Here is a 19,889-nt window from a genome sequence, read left to right as displayed (position 1 = left end):
TAGAAAAGAGAAAAAAATCCAACTAGACTTCAGGAAAGAATTTGGAAGCATGAGGTCAATAAGGCAATAAGGTTTACCCAGGGAAATCATCAAGGCACAATCATTAAGTGTCCAAGAAAGAAATTATTTTAACTGTGGTAAAAATGTTAGAGTAAACCCTGCACTTATGTGGGGATAATGCAAGGGTAACCCAAGAGGTGCCATTAGCCCCAAAAGCCGTGATACGAACAGAGACATTTGGCCTCTAAGATCATATAACAGACAAAACTATTGATATTTTATTTTTAGAGCACACACAGAATTGGACTTAAATTGTTGTGGGTACAGGGTGATGGTAAAGCATATATCTAAGCAGGTTCTCCCTTATTCCTATAATCATTATCTCAATTTATGATTTGAATTGGGAAGTTACAGAGCACAATCAATATGCAAGCACCAGACTTACATGGTATCTACATAGGATTACTTGTACCTAGAAAACCTAGTTTTTACTCCCAGCTCTGCCACAGGCTTCCTTTGTGGCCTAAAGCAAATAGTTTGGCCTCTGCCTCATTTCTCTCCTTCACACCCACATCTGTAAGATGGAGATCCTACTTCACCGGGTGGTGTTAGAATTAATTCATGTTCGTCAAATCCTTTCTCCACCTTAAAAATCTATTCAAATATTTTGGGATCTTCCAGTGGAAAGTGCTACGGAACTTCTAATTATAAATGGCATGAAAATACTAGCTACTTAACAATGACACTTACTGCAGTAGGCTGAAAAGTAACTATTCTAACCTGCGCTGTTCTATTTAAATCCCATGTTACCACATGGGATTTTATATGGGGGAGAATGGTAAGCACTTTTTTAAAAAAATGTATGCAAGTTTTATTTGTGTCTAGCTTAGAAAGTTACAACATTTTGACAAATAACTTTTATATACAGATCTGGAAAAGGTTTTGCCTGCTTGTGATGCTTTTTTTTTTTTTTTTTTTTAAGTTTAAACCACTTCTCATTTTTCTTGAAAGACAGGAGCACTTTTTCACACAATCTCACTGATTAATGCAGAGTGCCAATCACCAATTACTGGATACCCACAATGAGTCAAACAACACTGTGCAACTGGCTGCTACGGAGTATGGACATATGAAATGGTTAGTTTCTAATTTCCTTATGATATATCTTCAGCTAAGCAGTAAGGGGATGACTATTAACACTGAGCTATGACTCACATCTCTCCCACAGGATGTATTTCAAGTAGAGCCAGCCATCCTTAACATTTTTGCCAGGCCTGCAAAATTAATTTTTGCCATCCCAAATGTAGCAACTCCTATCCACCATGCACACTATGCACAGTACTTTGGGTTAGTGTGATGATTCTTTGGGATACATCTCAAATGTAACATTCATTTTACATACTGCATGGAGTTCTCTCTGTGTCCTGTTTCCTGCAGCAGCTGGGCTCCACTTCTGCAGTTTGTTCCTTTCAGTCCCACTGGTCAGTTTATACTGATTTATGCTTTCACAGCGATCTTCGTAAGGAAGGACAACTAGAAACTTTCTTCTTGTCAGTTCTTTTAAGAAGTAACTCAGCTTTAATGCCTAATTCGCCCAAATCTTGGTGAGGGGAGAGAACACACCACCATAGGCTGTACGTAGCCCAAAAGCACACTCCAATTACAAGTATCCACAGCCAGTAAACTGGCCCAGCACAACAAAATCTCAGAAGTTGTGTTCAAAAACTTTATGGATTATTGGGTAGAATTGAAGTGAGGGAGGGGTTCAAAGAAAAAAAAAGCAAGAGATTTCTGTGTGCATTCTAAAGCTGCCCTCTCAGCATTTTTCAAATCTCTTATAATTTCATAAAATGAAAAATGCCAACATTGCCAAATTAAGAATCACTGAATACAAATGCTGTATCAGCAATCTGCAGGCTAGTGTTGTTAATTTACATTTCAGAACAATGAAACTTTAAGAAGTCAGTCACTCACTGGTTTGAAGTCTGACCATGGTAAGTCATGGTAGCAGCTTGTAATTAGGGCAGTACTGCTTATTGCTTTGAACTGCTTTTATCCCGCTGACAGCTCTTACCTTTTCAGAGTTTGTAAAAACATCAGACTTCAGCTCTCCATCCAGAAACTCATTAAAGTATTTCATCAGTTTCTGAGCCTCCACAGCCCGTTGCCGTGGCGTGTTTACCCCCTCCAGTTGGTCACCAAGGTGACAGACCTTAGTTGCTACATAGCTGATGTGCTCATCTAGTTCTTGGAAATGTTGGAAGGCAACCTGGGAGAACACAGACATGCCTATAAAATACCCAATTTTTCCACTTACTGTACTTAAAAAAAGTAAACAATCAATTCTATCTAGTATCAGTCACAATGACAAGCAAACCAAACTGGACACCTAAATTACAAGCTCAGTGCTCTCAGAGCAGGAGAGACAACTCCTGTGATGGGAAAAGAGATATATGCTTCATTTAGAGTGTACACCTAGTTGCCCAGTGTTCACTTACTTGCTTTACACTTTTCTGAAGAGCCATATAACCCAGTGGTTCTCAACCCATGGCTGGTTTCCAGCCCAATCAGCACACAGCTGTGGCCCATGTGACATCCTCAGAGCCATATAGGTAGTATATATATCGTGTGGATGCAGCCCACATAACACAAAGAGCTGCATATGCAGCCCACAATGGTAACTAGGTTGAGAAACACTGATATAAGCAAACACTGAAGATGAAAGGCAATAGTCTATAATCCGACCTGGGAATTTTAGTATTTTAAAACTAATAAAACAGGTAGTGGCCCACTGCTCAGCTGATGTAAACTGATGTAGCTCTACTGAAATCAGTGAAGCTATGTTGATTTACACCAGCTGAGGATCCGGACCCATATCTTTTAGCAGAGATATTTATGTAAAATACCAAAAATAACTTGTAAAGTACCAAAACCAGATGTGACTTTAGTTACAAATGTGTATTGTACCCTAAACTTTGTCTTTCTCTATGCTAAAAGATATGGGGCCAAATCCACACACATACATACAGACTTCGTATGAATATGGTTTTAAATGAACATTTTCAGTTATGCATAAGATATTGCAAATAAGATTCACATTTTATAATTTTATTCTTAGTTGACTGATACTCACATCCCAGACTAGCACCCAAAATTTGGATTTGTAAAGACATAAGAATGCCCATAATAACCCAGTATCCTATCTTCTGATAATGGTCAGTGCCAGATGATTCAAAGGGAAGTAACTGAACAAGACTGGCAAAACCACCTTCTGGCAGTCAGAGGTTTAGGGACACCCAGAGCATGGTGGGTTCAGGGTTGCATCCCTGAACATCTTGGCTAATAAGTTCATTGACAGGTCCATTAATGGCTATCTAATTCTTTTTTTAACCCAGTTATGCTTTTACCCTTCACAACATCCCATGGCAATGAGCTGCACACATTGACAGAAAGATACCCCTACCTTGTGTTCTGCATGTTCCTGAGCAGCTCAATAGCAGTGGTGACTCTTGTTCATCACTATTTTAATTCTTACATAATTATGCTCCAAATACTTGACATGGCTGGCTGACTATTGGCACCTGGCCCTTGCACTCACTTCACGGTGGAAACATACCAGTCCTCATGCATTCTAGAAAGCAGGGCAGGGTTTGCTACTCAACAAAGCTTCACTCCATTATAAATGGGTTTCACTCTAGTACATAGCCATTAGCAACTACTGTTTAAGTACTGCATTTAAAAGATATTATTTTCCTCCCATTTAATCCTCTCCCCTAGTAGATAGTTGCCAACAACTCCCAGGAGAATGGGGAGGAATTCCTAGCTCTTGGTTTTGTTGCAGAGGCTCCCAGCAAGGAATGAAGAGGAGCTGGTCTTGCTAAAGCTACTCGCACAGTGATTGAACATACGGCCTTCATGAGAAGTCCTGCAGTTGCCAATACGTCCCGCAGGGGTTGAAGAGCCCAGCAATCCCTGAAGTAAAGACCTGTTTTACATATAAGACTAAGACACACACACTTTTTTTTTTTTTTTTTTAAAAAGAGAGCTGTTTAAAGAGATCTGATTGCAAATTATGGTCCCACAGTACTGAGAATTTTTGTATAGGATAACACATTTTTCAATAGCTTTTATAATTTAATACTGACTATACACCTTAGTTCTTACCTGGTTGCTTTTCTGCAGCTCTTGTACTTTCTTGGCAAATTCCTTGGCTTCTTTCTGGCAATGCTGTTCTAACTTCTCCACCTTTCTTTGAATCCTTTCATCCATTACCTGTAGTTCTTGGATATGATTTACAAATTCTTCTAATAATCTGATTTAAAAAATGATGATTTGATAAAGCAGATTTTAGTATGAAAAGGTTTATCTTACTACAGTAAAAACGTATTAAAAGCACAGGCCTAAGAAACCCACTCATCTGCAGGCAGCGGGAAGCTTTCTTTAGCTAGTGATTGAACCTAAGGTATCAATCTCTGTAGAACTGAAGCTTCTGGCTTTTTTTTAAATTACATGTATAGCTCTTACACCTGTGCATTTCATATTTTTATACAGATATAGATATAGCAGCTTGAAAAAAAATTGCCAGGCACTTACTAGCCCAAGGACTTGTCTCCATTAGGGATTTTTACAATGGTTTTCTTGCACCAGTGCAAAAATTCCTAATATAGACAAACACTAGGCCTTCTCACCAAGGTGAAAAATGTAAGGAATAAAACAGTCACAGGACTAACCCTAATAACAAAAGACAAATGAAAGATCAGGGAACTCTGCATCTGGGGAAATGCTGGATTAGCCGAGGAGAAGGTGATGGCATTTCTTCCAGGATGCTGTTCCTGGACCCTGTTTGGAGGATCCACTTTTTCATATTAGCCTCTGCGAGTAAGTGTCCAAATAATTTGAAGCCCTTCCAACCTGATCCAACTACTAGAAGGGAAAAGGAGCACACACTCTCTGCTCACTTCTCCCATCCCAAAGAGTCTCCAGGCAACTGTGAAGTGAAGGAAGAGTGGTATCTCTGCTATTCTACCCTTCCTGTGCCTCCTCCCAGTGAATAGCTCCAGAGCCTACCTCCTCTGAGGTTTATAGCTTTTCCATCAAGCAGCTGCATGAAACTGACCTGATTCTTGTCAGTTTCACCACTACTCCCACTGGTCTGAATGTCAGTGTTTACTGCTGCTAAGACTGACCAGCTTTCACTTAACCGCAGCTTCGCAAAGTTACGAGCAGAAGCAGTACTGGAGTTGTCTCTGCACACTGCATTAGTTTATATACTGTTCACATTTCAAAAGCCATCATTGTAACTGTAAGGACTAAAAAAAAAAATCTTAACTTATTAAATGTTAGATTGTGCAGAAGTTCATGAAGCTTACCCACCATGGGCAATATGGTAATGCTGCCACGTTATTATTCTTGAAAATCTAAGCTTATGGTTATGAAAGTAATCTTTAAAATGTGGCCTGAACGTAAACCACTGACACAATGACTATTGTTTAAAAATAATGACTCAGAAGTGTGAACCTCTTCCATTCATTTCAATGGGTAACTTCAGTTCTCAAGTCTAATTCCAGGGACAGGACCATTCTAGAAACCCCCATCCCAACTGCTGCAGCTGTCATGGAGGATAGGTCTATCAATGGCTATTAGCCAGGATGGGCAGGGACGGTGTCCCTCACCTCTGTTTGCCAGAAGCTGGAAATGGGCGACATGGGATGATTACCTGTTCTGTTCATTCCCTCTGAAGCACCTGCCATTGGTCACTGTCAGAAGACAGGATACTGGGCTAGATGGACGTTGAATCTGACCCAGTATGGCCTCTCTTATGTCCAAAGGACTGGGCTTCTCACTAGGGGGTTGTCACTGAACCTTATTAATGAAGCCTCTATCTTGGTCTTTCATATGTACCTCTGGCTAGAATGGGCTTGTCCACATGTGGAGATATCTAATTCCATGTGCAGACCTTCTTTTTGTGGAATAAGAGTGCTTTGTTCCTCTTTAGCTTGATCTACTGTAGATTAAGTTAAACAGGAACCAGACACACTTAATCCAGAATGTGGGAATTCACACATGGAATTATTCAGGAATAGCTATTGTGCTCTACTTTAATCCAAGTTAATTTAGGTCTACCCTAAATTGAGTCCTACTGAGCACTCCTAAATTGTGACTAAAAAAGGAAGAAGGGACACCCACCCACCCCCAAAATACTCATACTCTAGTCAGTGATGGCTTTAAGAACAGCATTGGTGAGAGTAAAGTCATAATGAACAGCACTGATTGAAACATGGATTCTTTTCAACATATCAGAAAATCAAAATTGCTTAAGCCAACATGGCCTTCCTCATGCTAACCAGGGTAACAAATGAATATTTTGTGGGAGATGCTGAGACACCACAACAATGCTCCATCCTATAAAAACCAAAATGGTACAGAATATTTTCACTCCCCTTCCCCCCCCCCCCCCCAAGGGTATTACTGCATAGAATTTTTACTTAATTGACTTTACTTGGTGATTAAAGTTATTAACACATGAAAAAGAAGGCTGGCCTTGTTGCCTAAGGACACTCCTCAACCCACCTCTCCCTCTTGACCGGAAAAAATTACCACTGTCAAAGCATGAGGCCAAGTAGAAGCCATTCCCTTTTATTTAAAAAGGGATTTCCCTGCTCATTTCTTACTGCTATATTTTTTCCCCTAAATAAAATTGTTCTGAAAGTTCATTAAAAATCTGGCTTGTGGTCACATATTTTAGTAATTCTCCCAGTTGGAGATCTTCTTGGATACATGCCGACATTGCACATAGCTCTGTTACAGATGTAAAAAACAATTTGAATAATTAAAGACTGTTAAGACAAATTATACATTTTCATTTACCTTTTGGGATCAAAAGCTTCTGCGCCACCTCTGGAACCTCCTCCAGGAGTTCTCCATGCCAGGCGTTCAATGTACTCATCTGCCACAAAAGGCTCCTAGCCACAGAATAAAGACTCTTTACAATGTGCCACAGTGGGTAATTTACTAAGTTGCAGTTTTCACATCATTACGAAAGTGGTTAAAAACTCCGTTGCAATAAAGGCCATACACAGTGTTGACAGTAACCATCACCTTTCTTGTTTATATATTTAATCTACAAATCTACAAACCATATAAGAATGGTATACTGAACATCTAATTCAAAGATTGTCAAACTATGGTCTGTGCGCTACTAGTGATCCACAGAACAATTGCTGGTGGTCTGCGAAGAGCTAACTGTTAACAGGGTGCTGGCTCTTCTTGTTTCCAGAGGAGACAAAAAGACCAGAGGGAAGAGAAGGATACAAAGAAGAGCAAAGTGGACAGTGTGATTAATTTCAACAAAAGCAGACAATGCCAACTATCGTTTTTCAAAAAGGACAACATTCTTGGACAGCTAAAATACAAATTTACTAAAATAACTTTCCCTTAAAAACACATGCTGTACCTGCCAGAGACATTACGCAACAGTGAATGGGAGGGAAGACAGATTATTTCTCCGTTCATTCGATTAAGATGCAGTCCCCACTAACTAAAACTTGCAATTCTCTTTTTTTTAAAAACAGTTACTCTTATAACAAATATTGAAAAATACACAATTTAGTGACACCCACCCTCCTTTAAATCAGTATATTACTCACCATTTCTACCCCAGTGCTACATTAGCAGCCATAGTCTCATGAATCCCAAGAGTTCAACATTAACCCTTTATGGGCCCAGTAACATACATAGGATCAGAATCTTCCCTTACATTATCTGAAAGCTTTCAAATGGGGTATAGTATTAGTTCAAGTACTAACATATCTTGAGATAGTCACTCAAACAGAGTCAGAACAAAAGTAGAAGGAAAGCAGAATTTTAATGTTTGATACTTGAAATAGAAATGTCTGCTTTCCAACTATTAGTTCATCAGATGCATTAAAATGATTTCTGGTTGCTCAAACTAGCTAAGTTGTTTTGGCACTAGTCCAAGACTTTAAGTAGCAACTCCCAAAATTCTGACCAGAGTAATGCTGTGACTTATCCATAAGTAAACAGAAAAGCTCTAAATACACATTTTAATACACTGATACAGACTTTACATGTTGAAACGTGTCATCTGACAGAACACACAAGCTCCTCCCCTCCCACATGGCACTTAAGTGATACTGTGAGTTAGGAGCCTTTGCCTTTCAAGTTCGAGGTCTGGTCTATATTACAAAATTCAGTTGACATAAGCCACCTTGCAGGGACCAAGTTGTGCACGTGTCTTCACTTAAATGCATCTCCCACTGATGTAAGCGTCCCCTTCCAGCAATGCAGTAACAGTAACATCACTGCCTCAACCAGCATTGTGCCATGGTCAATATACAGAGGTTGATGCAGTCTGAGCACAAACACTGCATTACCTTTGTTGATCCTAACAGTCCTCCAGCAACTGTCCCACAGTGCCCGACACTGACCGCTCTGCTTACAATGAACTCCACTGCTCAGTGTCATGGAGACCAGCAGTCAATCCCCACCACTATGGTTTTAAAGCTCCACAAATTTTTGAAATGCTTTGAAATGACTGTCCAGCTGGGCAAGCACACCTAGCAGTCTCCATTATTGTGTATAACTAGCTGAGCATGCCAGCTACAGTATCTGGATGCGCTTGCCTGGAGTAGACAGGAGATATTTAGTTGGGGATTGGTCCTGCTTTGAGCAGGGGGTTGGACTAGATGACCTCCTGAGGTCCCTTCCAACCCTGATATTCTACGATATTGGATCTCCTGGGCCTGAGGGGAGAAGAGGCTTTACAGGCACAGCTACAGACCAGCAGTAGAAATGTGGACATCTATAAGCAGATTGTGTGTGAACGTGAAGGAACTGCAGCAGTCATACTGGAAGCCAATAGCTGATCTGGTGCTGAGCTGCAGAACTCCGCTTTTACAAAAAGCTGCATACCATACTTGGCAGAGACCCCATCACCACCCCACAGACCACCATTGATACTTCATAGACTCATAGACTTTAAGGTCAGAAGGGACCATTATGATAATCTAATCTGACCTCCTGTACCACACAAGCCACAGAATCTCACCCACCCACCCCTGCAATAAACCTCTCACCTATGTCTGAGCTATTAAAGTCCTCAAATCATGGTTTAAAGACTTCAAGGTGCAGAGAATCCTCCAGCAAGTGACCCGTGCCCCACACTGCAGAGGAAGGCGAAAAACCTCCAGGGCCTCTTCCAATCTTCCCTGGAGGAAAATTCCTTCCCAACCCCAAATATGGCGATCAGCTGAACCCCGAGCATGTGGGCAAGACTCACCAGCCAGACACCCAGCAAAGAATTCTCTGTAGTAACTCAGATCCCACCCCATCTAACATCCCATCACAGGCCATCGGGCCTATTTACCACAAACAGTCAAAGATCAATTAATTGCCAAAATCATGTTATCTCATCATACCATCTCCTCCATAAACTTATCGAGCTTAATCTTGAAGCCAGATAGGTCTTTTGCCCCCACTGCCTCCCTTGGAAGGCTGTTCCAGAACTTCACTCCTCTGATGGTTAGAAACCTTCGTCTAATTTCAAGTCTAAACTTCCCGATGGCCAGTTTATATCCATTTGTTCTTGTGTCTACATTGGTACTGAACCTCCCAGGAGCCTGAGGCACAGGCATCTGAATTGAACAGTGAGGACAAGAAGGTGGTGGAAGATGATGAGGGATGTGCAACCGGGGGACCTAGCTATGATGTGAGCCAAGACCTGTTTGAGACTCAACCACAGTCCAGTCAGGCCCGGCAGTCACACACACAGGTGAGCCCAATGTGGGGGAAGGAACCTCAGGTAAGTGTATAAATGTATTTTCCATGATAATGGTTTATTGATGGAGCCCCCAACTTAACATGACACAACTATTGACTTTTCATTAATTTATTTGTACTAGAAGATGGAGCAGTAAAACAAGAAGTAGTTATCTGCTTTTCATTCCCCTGTAGAGTTAGGCGGGGGGAGTGAAGGCATGTAGAGCAATTTGTTTATTTACACAGGTATGTCCCTTAAATCCTCCTGAGAGATCTCAATGAAACTTTCATGGAAATACTCTGCTATCCTCTCCAGAAAGTTTCGAGGGATGGCAGCCTTTTTTCTTCCGCTCCAGTAGGATACTTTCCCCACTAGTTGGCAATAACTTTGGCAGGAACCATTGCAGTACACAGGCTAACACACGGGCCCAGGCAGCTTCAGGTCACCAGCAGCAGCTGTGCGCTCTGTGTCTTTGTCACCCTCAGGAGTGAGATATCAGCTAAAATCACTCTCACCTATGGAAAATGGGGCCAGTATTCAGGGCTGTTGCCCTATACTTGTCGTTTCATGTAATTGACCAATTCCCTCCCCTTTTTCCTCATTCCTGGAAGGCCAGTCTCACCATGGCTGGTGCTGCGAGTAGTATAGGATTGCCAATTTTGGTTGGACATATTCCTGGAGATTTAATCACAACATAATCTTTAAAGATTAATCTTTAATTCCTGGAGACTCCAGGCCAATAGTGGAGAGTTGGCAACCATAAAGTGGCACCGTGCACAAGCATTCTGAAGCAGAAGTGTCAGTGAGCATAAAACTTGCTTAAAACTTTAGCGCAACAAGGGAAGGGAGTTCTGAATCTTAACTTTCGCTTTCCATTGACAATGGTAACTGACAATGGGTGTGTTTATTTGTAGCTGCTATCGTAGCAGTCTTGAGGGTTCGGCCTCCACACCCACAGAGTGCCTGAGAAGAGATAAGAAGGAGAAAGAAGAGGACTTGGGATGACAAATTCAGTGAGATTCTGCAAGCCGGTGCTGCATCACACCACGAGCAGAGGACCTGGGGTAAATAATGCAGACTGTAGGGAAAAGGAAAGAGAGGACAGTAAAAAAGGTTCAGGAGTCACAGTAGGAAAAGATAGGTAGATGCACCAGGACATAGTGGGGCTTCTCCAGCAGCAAACACAACTGCAAACTCTTGTGGTTCAACAATCATGGGCTCACCTCCACCTGCAGTACCCGGAGAACTCCATTATAGCACCTCCCTACACTCCCCTCAACATTCCACATGGCATCAGAGGCTGCATCCCTACCCCTACCACTCCACACCAAGGGACATTAAGGACAACCACAGCTTCACATACACTGACGTGAGAGCGCCCTGGTTGTTGTATGTGCAGCTAAAATGGATATGAACATTCTTTCCCCTTCTTAAAATCTGTTCCTAAGTTTTTAACATATTTGATTTTAATTTGCACAGAATTTTTTTTTGCACTGTATTGGTTAGTAAAATCCTATTGTTTGGAAAATAATTCATCTTTATTAGTTCCCAACATATGCTGCAGAATGCCTAGTGGTATTGAAAACACCAACTTACTTGTTACTGTACAGTGTGACAACTCATAGGATCAGTGACAAAAAACAGCATAATAAACATAATTGTACAACAAAAAGAACAGGAGTACTTGTGGCACCTTAGAGACTAACAAATTTATTAGAGCATAGGCTTTCTTGGGCTACAGCCCACTTCATCAGATGCATAGAATGGAACATATAGTAAGAAGATATATATACACACATCCAGATAAGTTGGAAGGTGCCATACAAACTGTGAGAGGTTAATTAGTTAAGATGAGCTATTATCAGCAGGAGAAAAAAAACTTTTGTAGCGATAATCAAGATGGCCCATTTAGACAGTTGACAAGAAGGTGTGAGGATACTTAACTTAGGGAAATAGATTCAATATGTGTAATGACCCAGCCACTCCCAGTCTCTAGTCAAACCCAAGTTAATGGTATCTAGTCTGCACATTAATTCAAGCTCAGCAGTTTCTCCTTGGAGTCTGTTTTTGAAGCTTTTCTGTTGCAAAATTGCCACCCTTAAATCTTTCATTGAGTGGCCAGAGAGGTTGAAGTGTTCTCCTACCGGTTTTTGAATGTTATGATTCCTGATGCCAGATTTGTGTCCATTTATTCTTTTGCATAGAGACAGTCCGGTTTTGCCAATGTACATGGCAGAGGGGCATTGCTGGCACATGATGGCATAGATCACATTGGTAGATGTGCAGGTGAACGAACCCCTGATGGCGTGGGCTGTGATTAGGTCCTATGATGGTGTCACTTGAATAAATACGTGGACAGAGTTGGCATCACGCTTTGTTGCAAGGACAGGTTCCTGGGTTGGTGTTTTTGTTGTGTGGTGTGTGGTTGCTGGAAAGTATTTGCTTGAGGTTGGGGGGCTGTCTGTAAGCGAGGACTGCTCTGTCTCCCAAGATCTGTGAGAGTGATGGGTCGTCCTTCAGGATAGGTTGTAGATCCTTGATGATGCGCTGGAGAGGTTTTAGTTGGGGGCTGAAGGTGACAGCTAGTGGCGTTCTGTTATTTTCTTCGTTGGGCCTGTCCTGTAGTAGGTGACTTCTGGGTACTCTTCTGGCTCTGTCAATCTGTTTTTTCACTTCACCAGGTGGGTATTGTAGTTTTAAGAATACTTGATATAGATCTTGTAGGTGTTTGTCTCTGTCTGAGGGATTGGAGCAAATGCGGTTGTATCTTAGAGCTTGGCTGGAGACAATGGATCATGTGGTGTGTCCTGGATGGAAGCTGGAGGCATGTACAACAAGCACCACAATATTAATAGGTGCATTGACAGTGTAATATTCATAGATATACACCAAGCACCAAACAGCTCCTAACAGGCCCCAAAACACCACAGTACACCACAGTGCATTACTGTTGCTCACTGTTAAAGTGCTCGTTCAAAGCCCGAGCTGTATAACTCCATGTTGAACTCTTTTAATAGCCCTTGTGTCTGGCTGTTCAAGCTCAGCAAATAGCAGCTCCATCTCTACCATCTGCCATGGCTAAAAATTTTCACCCTTTGCTTCACAAGTATTATGCAGTACACAGCAGGCAGCTACAACCATGGGGATGTTTTTCTCACTGAGATCCAATCTTGTGAGTCAAGGACACCAGCATCCCTTCAATCTACCAAAAGCACATTCAGTTGTCATTCTTCATCCACTCAGTTGGTAGTGGAATCTTTCCTTGGTACTGTCAAGTTGGCCTGTATATGGCTTCATGAGCCTGGGGAACAAGGAGCAGGCTGGTCCCCAAACATCACTACTGGCATTTCAATCATAGCTAATGGTAATCCACCAGTCAGGAAAGAAAATCCCTGCCTGTAGCTTTCTGAACAGTCCTGCATTCTTAAAGATGCGAGTATCATGCAGTTTCCCTGATCAGTCAACATTGATGTCAGTGTCCCCATAGCAGAAAAGTATCCCTTTCTGTTGTTGTACTCTGTGTAAGTAAGTCTGAGTGCTTTGTCAAGTCTGGTTATAAAATTCCAAAAGTAACTGGGATTTCACCACATCTCTAGAAAAACTTTCTCCACAAACTAGTACATCTCAGTGTCAAAGTTTTTACTGATATGCAGACTGTCTTCGCTTTTTCAGATTCATCCCATTAGCTCTAAATTAAAATCCTGTGTACTATACTAAATTTAACTCCTCTTCCCTGATCTTTATTATCCAAATATTTGTGAAGATGTTTCCATCTTTATTCATAATTTAGGTAAACTATTCATAGTTCTTTTAATTTTTTCTTCATAAGTCAATCTCTTCAGCTTCTTAGCCATTTTGTGACTCTTCCCTGAGCTATTTCTGTAAAGATGTGCTAGGCACCTCCAATATAGGTAAGAAGTCCTTTCCCAAACAGCTTGCAGTCCAGTTGCAGCTACCTCATTCAGTGATGTGGTGTTCCAAACTGAGTACAATATTCTAGGTGATTCATATCACAGCCACACAGAGAAGAACTATTACCTCCTGTTTTCTTGATGTGACATCTTTGCATATGCATCCAAAAAAAAAAAAAAAAAAATCACATTGTAAGATGTGGCGGCTACCAAAAAAAAAAAAAAAAAAAAAAAAAAAGCCAGTTTGTCTAATGTGCTAACCTCTATTACTTCTACAATCTTTCAACATTACTGCTTTTTAGGTTTCTCCTTCCCCTCAAGTAAGTGTGTTTCAAATAATTTTTCCCTGAAGATTCATTAGCTTGCAAACTTACTTTATTTTACAAAAACTATTTTAAAAAAGCCTAAAGTAATGTGAATAGAAATGTCTTCTTGTGATTTTGTGTGTCAAATTCTTCAACTATTTGTTAAGCATTGACTGTGCTCAGCACTGCACAAGGCAGTTCCTCTACCATGGATCTTACAATCTAAACATACAGACAAACAGTTTTAGATAAAAGTTTTTTCCATGTGACCTGACACATAAGAATACAAGGTAAACGCTCAGATTTCATTGAGTGAGAGAGAGAGACAGAGAGAGAGAGGTTTCAGTACATTTTACATTTGAGAATATTGCAGGGACTAAAATGCACATCAGTACATAATGTATAATATGACTCAAGCCCACAAACAGTACTGAATTTGAAATCATTCAATATGGTATGTGTGGGTGTTTTTTGGTTCTCGGAGTAATATTTTCAGGGGAAAGCAACTTGATATCTAATCAAATTTTTAACATAAGTTAAAACTACATTAATGTACCAGACAAGTCCTTTTACCTCCTGGCCAACTTTAGTAATTTTACATTCACATTTTCTTCTCCCCATTGTTGTGTGAAAGTTACACACACACACACAAGGGAAATACAAAGTATTGATCAATGCATAAAGTAAACTTAGAAAATAGGTTTTCCCGCCAATCTTTCAGTTATAGTAATTTTAGAAGTTAGTGAGCTGTAGCTTATGCTCAAAAAGCATCACTGTCCAATCTTTCTGTCTCTTTAAAAACAAGCAAACAAAATAACATAGCTTTTAATCATCAACAACAAAAAAAATATTAGTACTAAATTATCTGTTGCTGCTTCTCTTTTGGCAAGAATTAGAATAGTGGAAAGTATTACATAAAAGCTCAAACAGCTGTGCAATAAAAGTATCTAGAGCAATCTGATGCCTGAGTAAGCATTTTATATTTCCTTTCCACAGTTGCAGAAAACAACAAAATTTACTGTAAATGTCATTTCTAAGCACCCAATCCATAAAAATGATATCATCAGATGAACTCTAACAGGCATCTTCTGTGCAGCTTTGAACCTCCCTCTAGCACCAAAGCAATATATGGGACCATATCTATAGGGCCAAAACAACCAAATTTAATGACAATTGTGGTTGAATTGGGCAATAATGTGGTTTGGTCTGGCCTGGGCAAATGGAACCAAACTGGATCAAACCATGTTAAAATCCAGCTCAGCCGTAATCATGACTGAACTCTATTTTGGCTCAGTAGACAGATCGATCCTTCACGTCCCCTCCGGCTCATCAATTTTCACTAAATCCCTGTCCACATCAGTGCACATAATCAGGTTGAAAATAGCTCTCAAACATAGCCAATGTGGCAGTAACACATCTTCCTTTATGTTCAACCCAATTACCACCATAAGATGCATCACTTTTCAAATTCAAACACTAGTAGGAGGGTTCCCACAAGCAGCTTATTGACTAACAGTCATTTAAAAAGCTATTACAACTTCTTATTTGCTTAAGTGGACAGAAAAATAGACCGTATATCTGTATTAGGGAACAATGTTTCAAACCTGGTATCTAGGGTAAGGCTTCATCTACACGCTACAATTTCAACATGGCTGCTATATAGATATCAAATTCTGGTACATGATAGATACCAAATTTTGCCATCTGAAATGGAAATTCCACAACACAAAGAAAAAGGAAGCAAAACTTAACAGTAGCATCTACTTCCTGGGCAAATGCAAGAAACAAAACATTATCAATAACACTCTGACCACTACATACAACTCCAAATACACTGAACAGCTCTGCAGCAGGACTTCAGAAAAATTGAGGAACTATCTCTTGTACCTTACATACTCCAGAAGAGACAACCTCAAACAAGAAATGATCACATACTCCCATACACTGGAAGGAAAAGAACAATAACAGGACAACTACCTGTGGATTATGCAAAAAAACTAAAACACCTATCAAAAAACCTGATGACAGCCATCCAACACCAAAACAAAAAGCAAAACCAACTAAAACAACTCCACAACCCCACAGAACCCCAACTCCCCATCATCATCATTTATCAAGACCACCCCTAACCCGAGCTGAACTATCTTTAGTCTCCAAGGAGCTGAACTTCTGCCGCACCATAGAAACTGATACCATACTAACAGGGAGAATTAGAAGAATTCTTTTGCAGACCCATCCTCAACGAATTATTTCACAACAAAGAGACAACCCACAACTAACATCTTCACCAACAGTCATAAAAAAGAATCATCTGACTGGATACCCCACAGTGATGAAATCACACACTTTATCATTACATTGATTGCTTTAGGAAAATTGACTGTGAAATCCGTAAACTTTACATCCACCACAATCTCTCTACCGCTGAGAGGACAGCTACACAGTCCCTGAAATCATCAGTGATCAAACCAGGAGACAAAGGAGAGACATGTCAGTTCTCAACCATGATGACTACGTTAACAAGACAAAACAAGAACTCTCTGACACCACCCACTATAAAGAAGTCAAAGAACACCCCATACCACAATTCACACAGGAACTTAAGGATATCACCAAGTCCTTCAACTCCAAAAGAAACTCTACAACTTCATTTCCCATGACGCTACCCGAGGGACCCTCCACATGCTTCCCAAGATACACAAACAAGGGAACCTAAGCAGATCCATCTTACCTGGTGATGGCACTTATTGGCAGATGATCGGCACTCAGAAACCATCCTCAAACTACTCACCACACAAAGGGCCAGCTTCCTCCAAGACACAACTGACTTCCTCCAGAAACTCCACAACATTCATAATTTCCCTCAAATCATCGTCCTTGCACCATGGATGTCACCTCCCTACACACCATTCCCCCTCAAAATGACGGCATTGCTGCCTGCCTCAAATATCTACAAGACAATGGACAACACTCAGATAACCACTCCAAACACACCACCAAACTCATCCATTTCATCCTCACCCATAACAATTTTACGTTCAACGACACTTCGACCAAACCATGGGAACAGCCATGGATACTAGGATGGCTCCCCAATATGCCATCCTCTTCATGGACCACTTTGAGGAAGAATTTGTGGCCAAATATACCACAAAAGCAATGATATGCCTGAGATACATCAATGATATTTTCATCTTCTGGACAGATGACCTACAGAGAACCACTCCAACTGCACACACCTAGTTGTCACCTACACCTCACACTGCAACCCATATGGGGTATCACTAAACAGTTACAACCTATACTCAGTGGGGACCACATCTTGAAAGAAATTTTCTCCAACCCACTCTTCTGGCCTTCAAACAACCCTTCAACCTCTCCAAGCTCATCATCAGAAGCAACCTCCCCACAGGACCAACTCAAAGCAGCACCAGACCCTGCCAGAACAGATGCAAAACCTGAAAACATATCTCCATTGCTATGATGATCAATATCCCCCACGAGACATCTTTCAAGATGCCTATCACAACATGTGGAGTAGTTCATCCAGTGCACTAAATGTCTCGATAACAACTATGTGGGTGAAACCAGACAATAACTACACTCTCAAATGAACTCGCACAGAAAAATGATAAAAGATAAATAAGTCACCCATGGGTGAACACTTTTCACAAAACCATCACTCCATAGCTGACCTCTCAGTCCTCATCCTCAAAGAAAACCTACACAACACCTTCAGAAGATGAGCCTGGAAGCTTAACTTTGCAAGATACTAAAAATCATGAACCCATTAAAGACACTGGATTTATGGCTTATTACAATAATCTAACCACCCCTTTTTTGTCCTATGATTGTAGGCGTATTAACAGGCCATTTCCCCTTGAATGGTCTCTGACAATATGTGTTAGCTGCTTATACTAAACAATCTGCTCCACCTTGTATTTAGCTGTGACACTCTGAGTACCTTCCCCACACATGAAGAGGAGTGCTTTGTTGCTCGAAAGCTTGTCTCTCTCACCAATAGAAGTTGGTCCAATAAAAGACATTACCTCATTAATTTCATTTGGTGGCCCCTAGTTCTCATATTATGGGAACAAGTAAATACTTTTCCTTATTCACTTTCTCCACACCACTCATTATTTTATATACCTCTATCATATCCCCCCTTAGTCTCCACTTTTCCAAATTGAAAAATCCTAGTCTCTCTAATCTTTCCTCATATGGGACCCGTTCCAAACCCCTAATCATTTTAGTTGCCCTTCTCTGAACCTTTGCTAATGCCAGTACATCTTTTTTGAGATGAGGAGACCACATCTGTATGCAGTATTCAAGATGTGGGCGTACCATGGATTTATATAAGGGCAATAAGATATTCTCCATCTTATTTTCTATCCCTTTTTTAATTATTCCTAACTTTAACTAAATTAATGTTGTCTTCAGGCTGAGGGGCAAACGTATTTTTCCAGACACAATTATAAACTAAAGGGTGCGAATATATGGCTCCTTAATGTAGTTATAACACAGTGTTTCAACATTGCTTTTTTCTTTTGATACAAGCCAGAAAAAAGTGTTATAACATAGATCAGTCATAAATATGATTCACAATGTATCTGACTCAAATACAGTAGCAGAATAACTATTCCTAGGGCCAGGGTTAATGCAAATGTTCCCAAATTGGTCCACGGAACATTTCCAGGTGATGTGTGAAGCAAGTGCTGGGTACTTGATGCTGACTTGCCTCCATGCAATGTCAAATGGAGATGGTCATAAGAACAATATCGCTACTACAAGGGTCCTCACACCATGAAAAAGTTATATTATTTATAGCACCTAGAAGCCCTAGTCTTGGACCCCAGTACTAAGTGTTATACGAACAAATAGCAAAGAGACAATGCCTGGCCCCAAAGAGTTTACAATCCAAGTATAAAAGAAGACACAACAGGAATTTCTTTGTTGGGGCCCTCACCGCACCGAACCCAACACAGCCACCACTATTTTTCCTTTCTATCCATTTCCCCGTCCTTTTATATCTATTCTTCTCCCAGCACAGCAACCCCTTCTCAAGGTCTGCTTTCATTTCTATGTTGTTTCCCGTTCCATCACCTGTGTATGAAGTTGAAAGCTGCATGCTGTTTAGAGTGGGACAGGAGAATTTATTTTTGACAGCCAAGACAGAACTGAGTTTAGGCTGAGCTCACAACACTGGACATCTCCGTTCCTCCACCAACCAGCTACGCCAGGGACGAGCACAGAAGGAAACCAGCCCCCAGGGACTCAGGTGTCTCGGCTTTCGCCACCACTCCTCTCCTGAGGGCTGCGGCACCCCTCTAGTCTAGCGCCCGCCGCCCGTGGGGCTGAGCCCCAGGGGAGGGAATACTAATTGTGGGAGAGGCAATCCCACCCACTGTGCCCTCTGTTTCACCTCAGATCAGACAACAAACGGACCTCAGCGTGACCTCCCCCGCCGCTGCCTGCCAACCTGTTGAGCCTCACATCATCCCCAGGGCCCCAGCCCCCGTCCCGGCCCCAGAGGACCCCCAGCCCGACCCCCCTTCCCGGCCCCAGAAGACCCCCAGCCCCACTCCCCCTGCAGCCCCAGAGGACATCCCCCACTCCCGGCCCCAGAGGACACCCTCCTTCCCCGGCCCCACTGCCCCTCCAGCCCTAGGCCCCAGAGAACCCCCCGCCCCTCACCCAGGGCCGCCCCGACCCACCTCGAAGAGCTCGGCAGTGGCGGCCATGTCTGTGTTTGTGTCTGTGGCGGCAGCAGCCCCGAGCTCCGCCTCGCCAAGCCCCTCACGCCCCGCCGCCGCCGCCCATTGTGCCCCTGACAGGCCCGCGCCGCGGCACCGCCCCCGCCCGCCGGAAACGGGCCTGGCCTGCGCAGAGGAGCCG

General features: G+C 41.7%; 1 protein-coding gene across 1 annotated transcript in view; it reads right to left on the bottom strand.

The window, feature by feature from the left end:
- EXOC5 (exocyst complex component 5) overlaps window positions 1-19,842 on the bottom strand; it is a 44,230-nt gene extending 24,388 nt beyond the window's left edge. The window contains exons 1-4 of the mRNA XM_037901201.2: window positions 19,709-19,842; window positions 6,868-6,962; window positions 4,165-4,312; window positions 2,075-2,269 (exon numbers count right to left, since the gene is read on the bottom strand). Coding sequence (XP_037757129.1) covers window positions 2,075-2,269; window positions 4,165-4,312; window positions 6,868-6,962; window positions 19,709-19,735 — 465 coding nt within the window. The 5' untranslated portion in view covers window positions 19,736-19,842. The remainder of the gene's footprint in view (window positions 1-2,074; window positions 2,270-4,164; window positions 4,313-6,867; window positions 6,963-19,708) is intronic.
- Window positions 19,843-19,889: the final 47 nt, after the last annotated feature.

This window comes from Chelonia mydas, chromosome 6 (assembly GCF_015237465.2).
Source record: "Chelonia mydas isolate rCheMyd1 chromosome 6, rCheMyd1.pri.v2, whole genome shotgun sequence".
Taxonomy (NCBI): Eukaryota; Metazoa; Chordata; order Testudines; family Cheloniidae; genus Chelonia; species Chelonia mydas.
The sequence above is the reverse complement of the archived record's forward strand: the minus strand, read 5'-3'. Positions and strand labels throughout refer to the sequence as shown.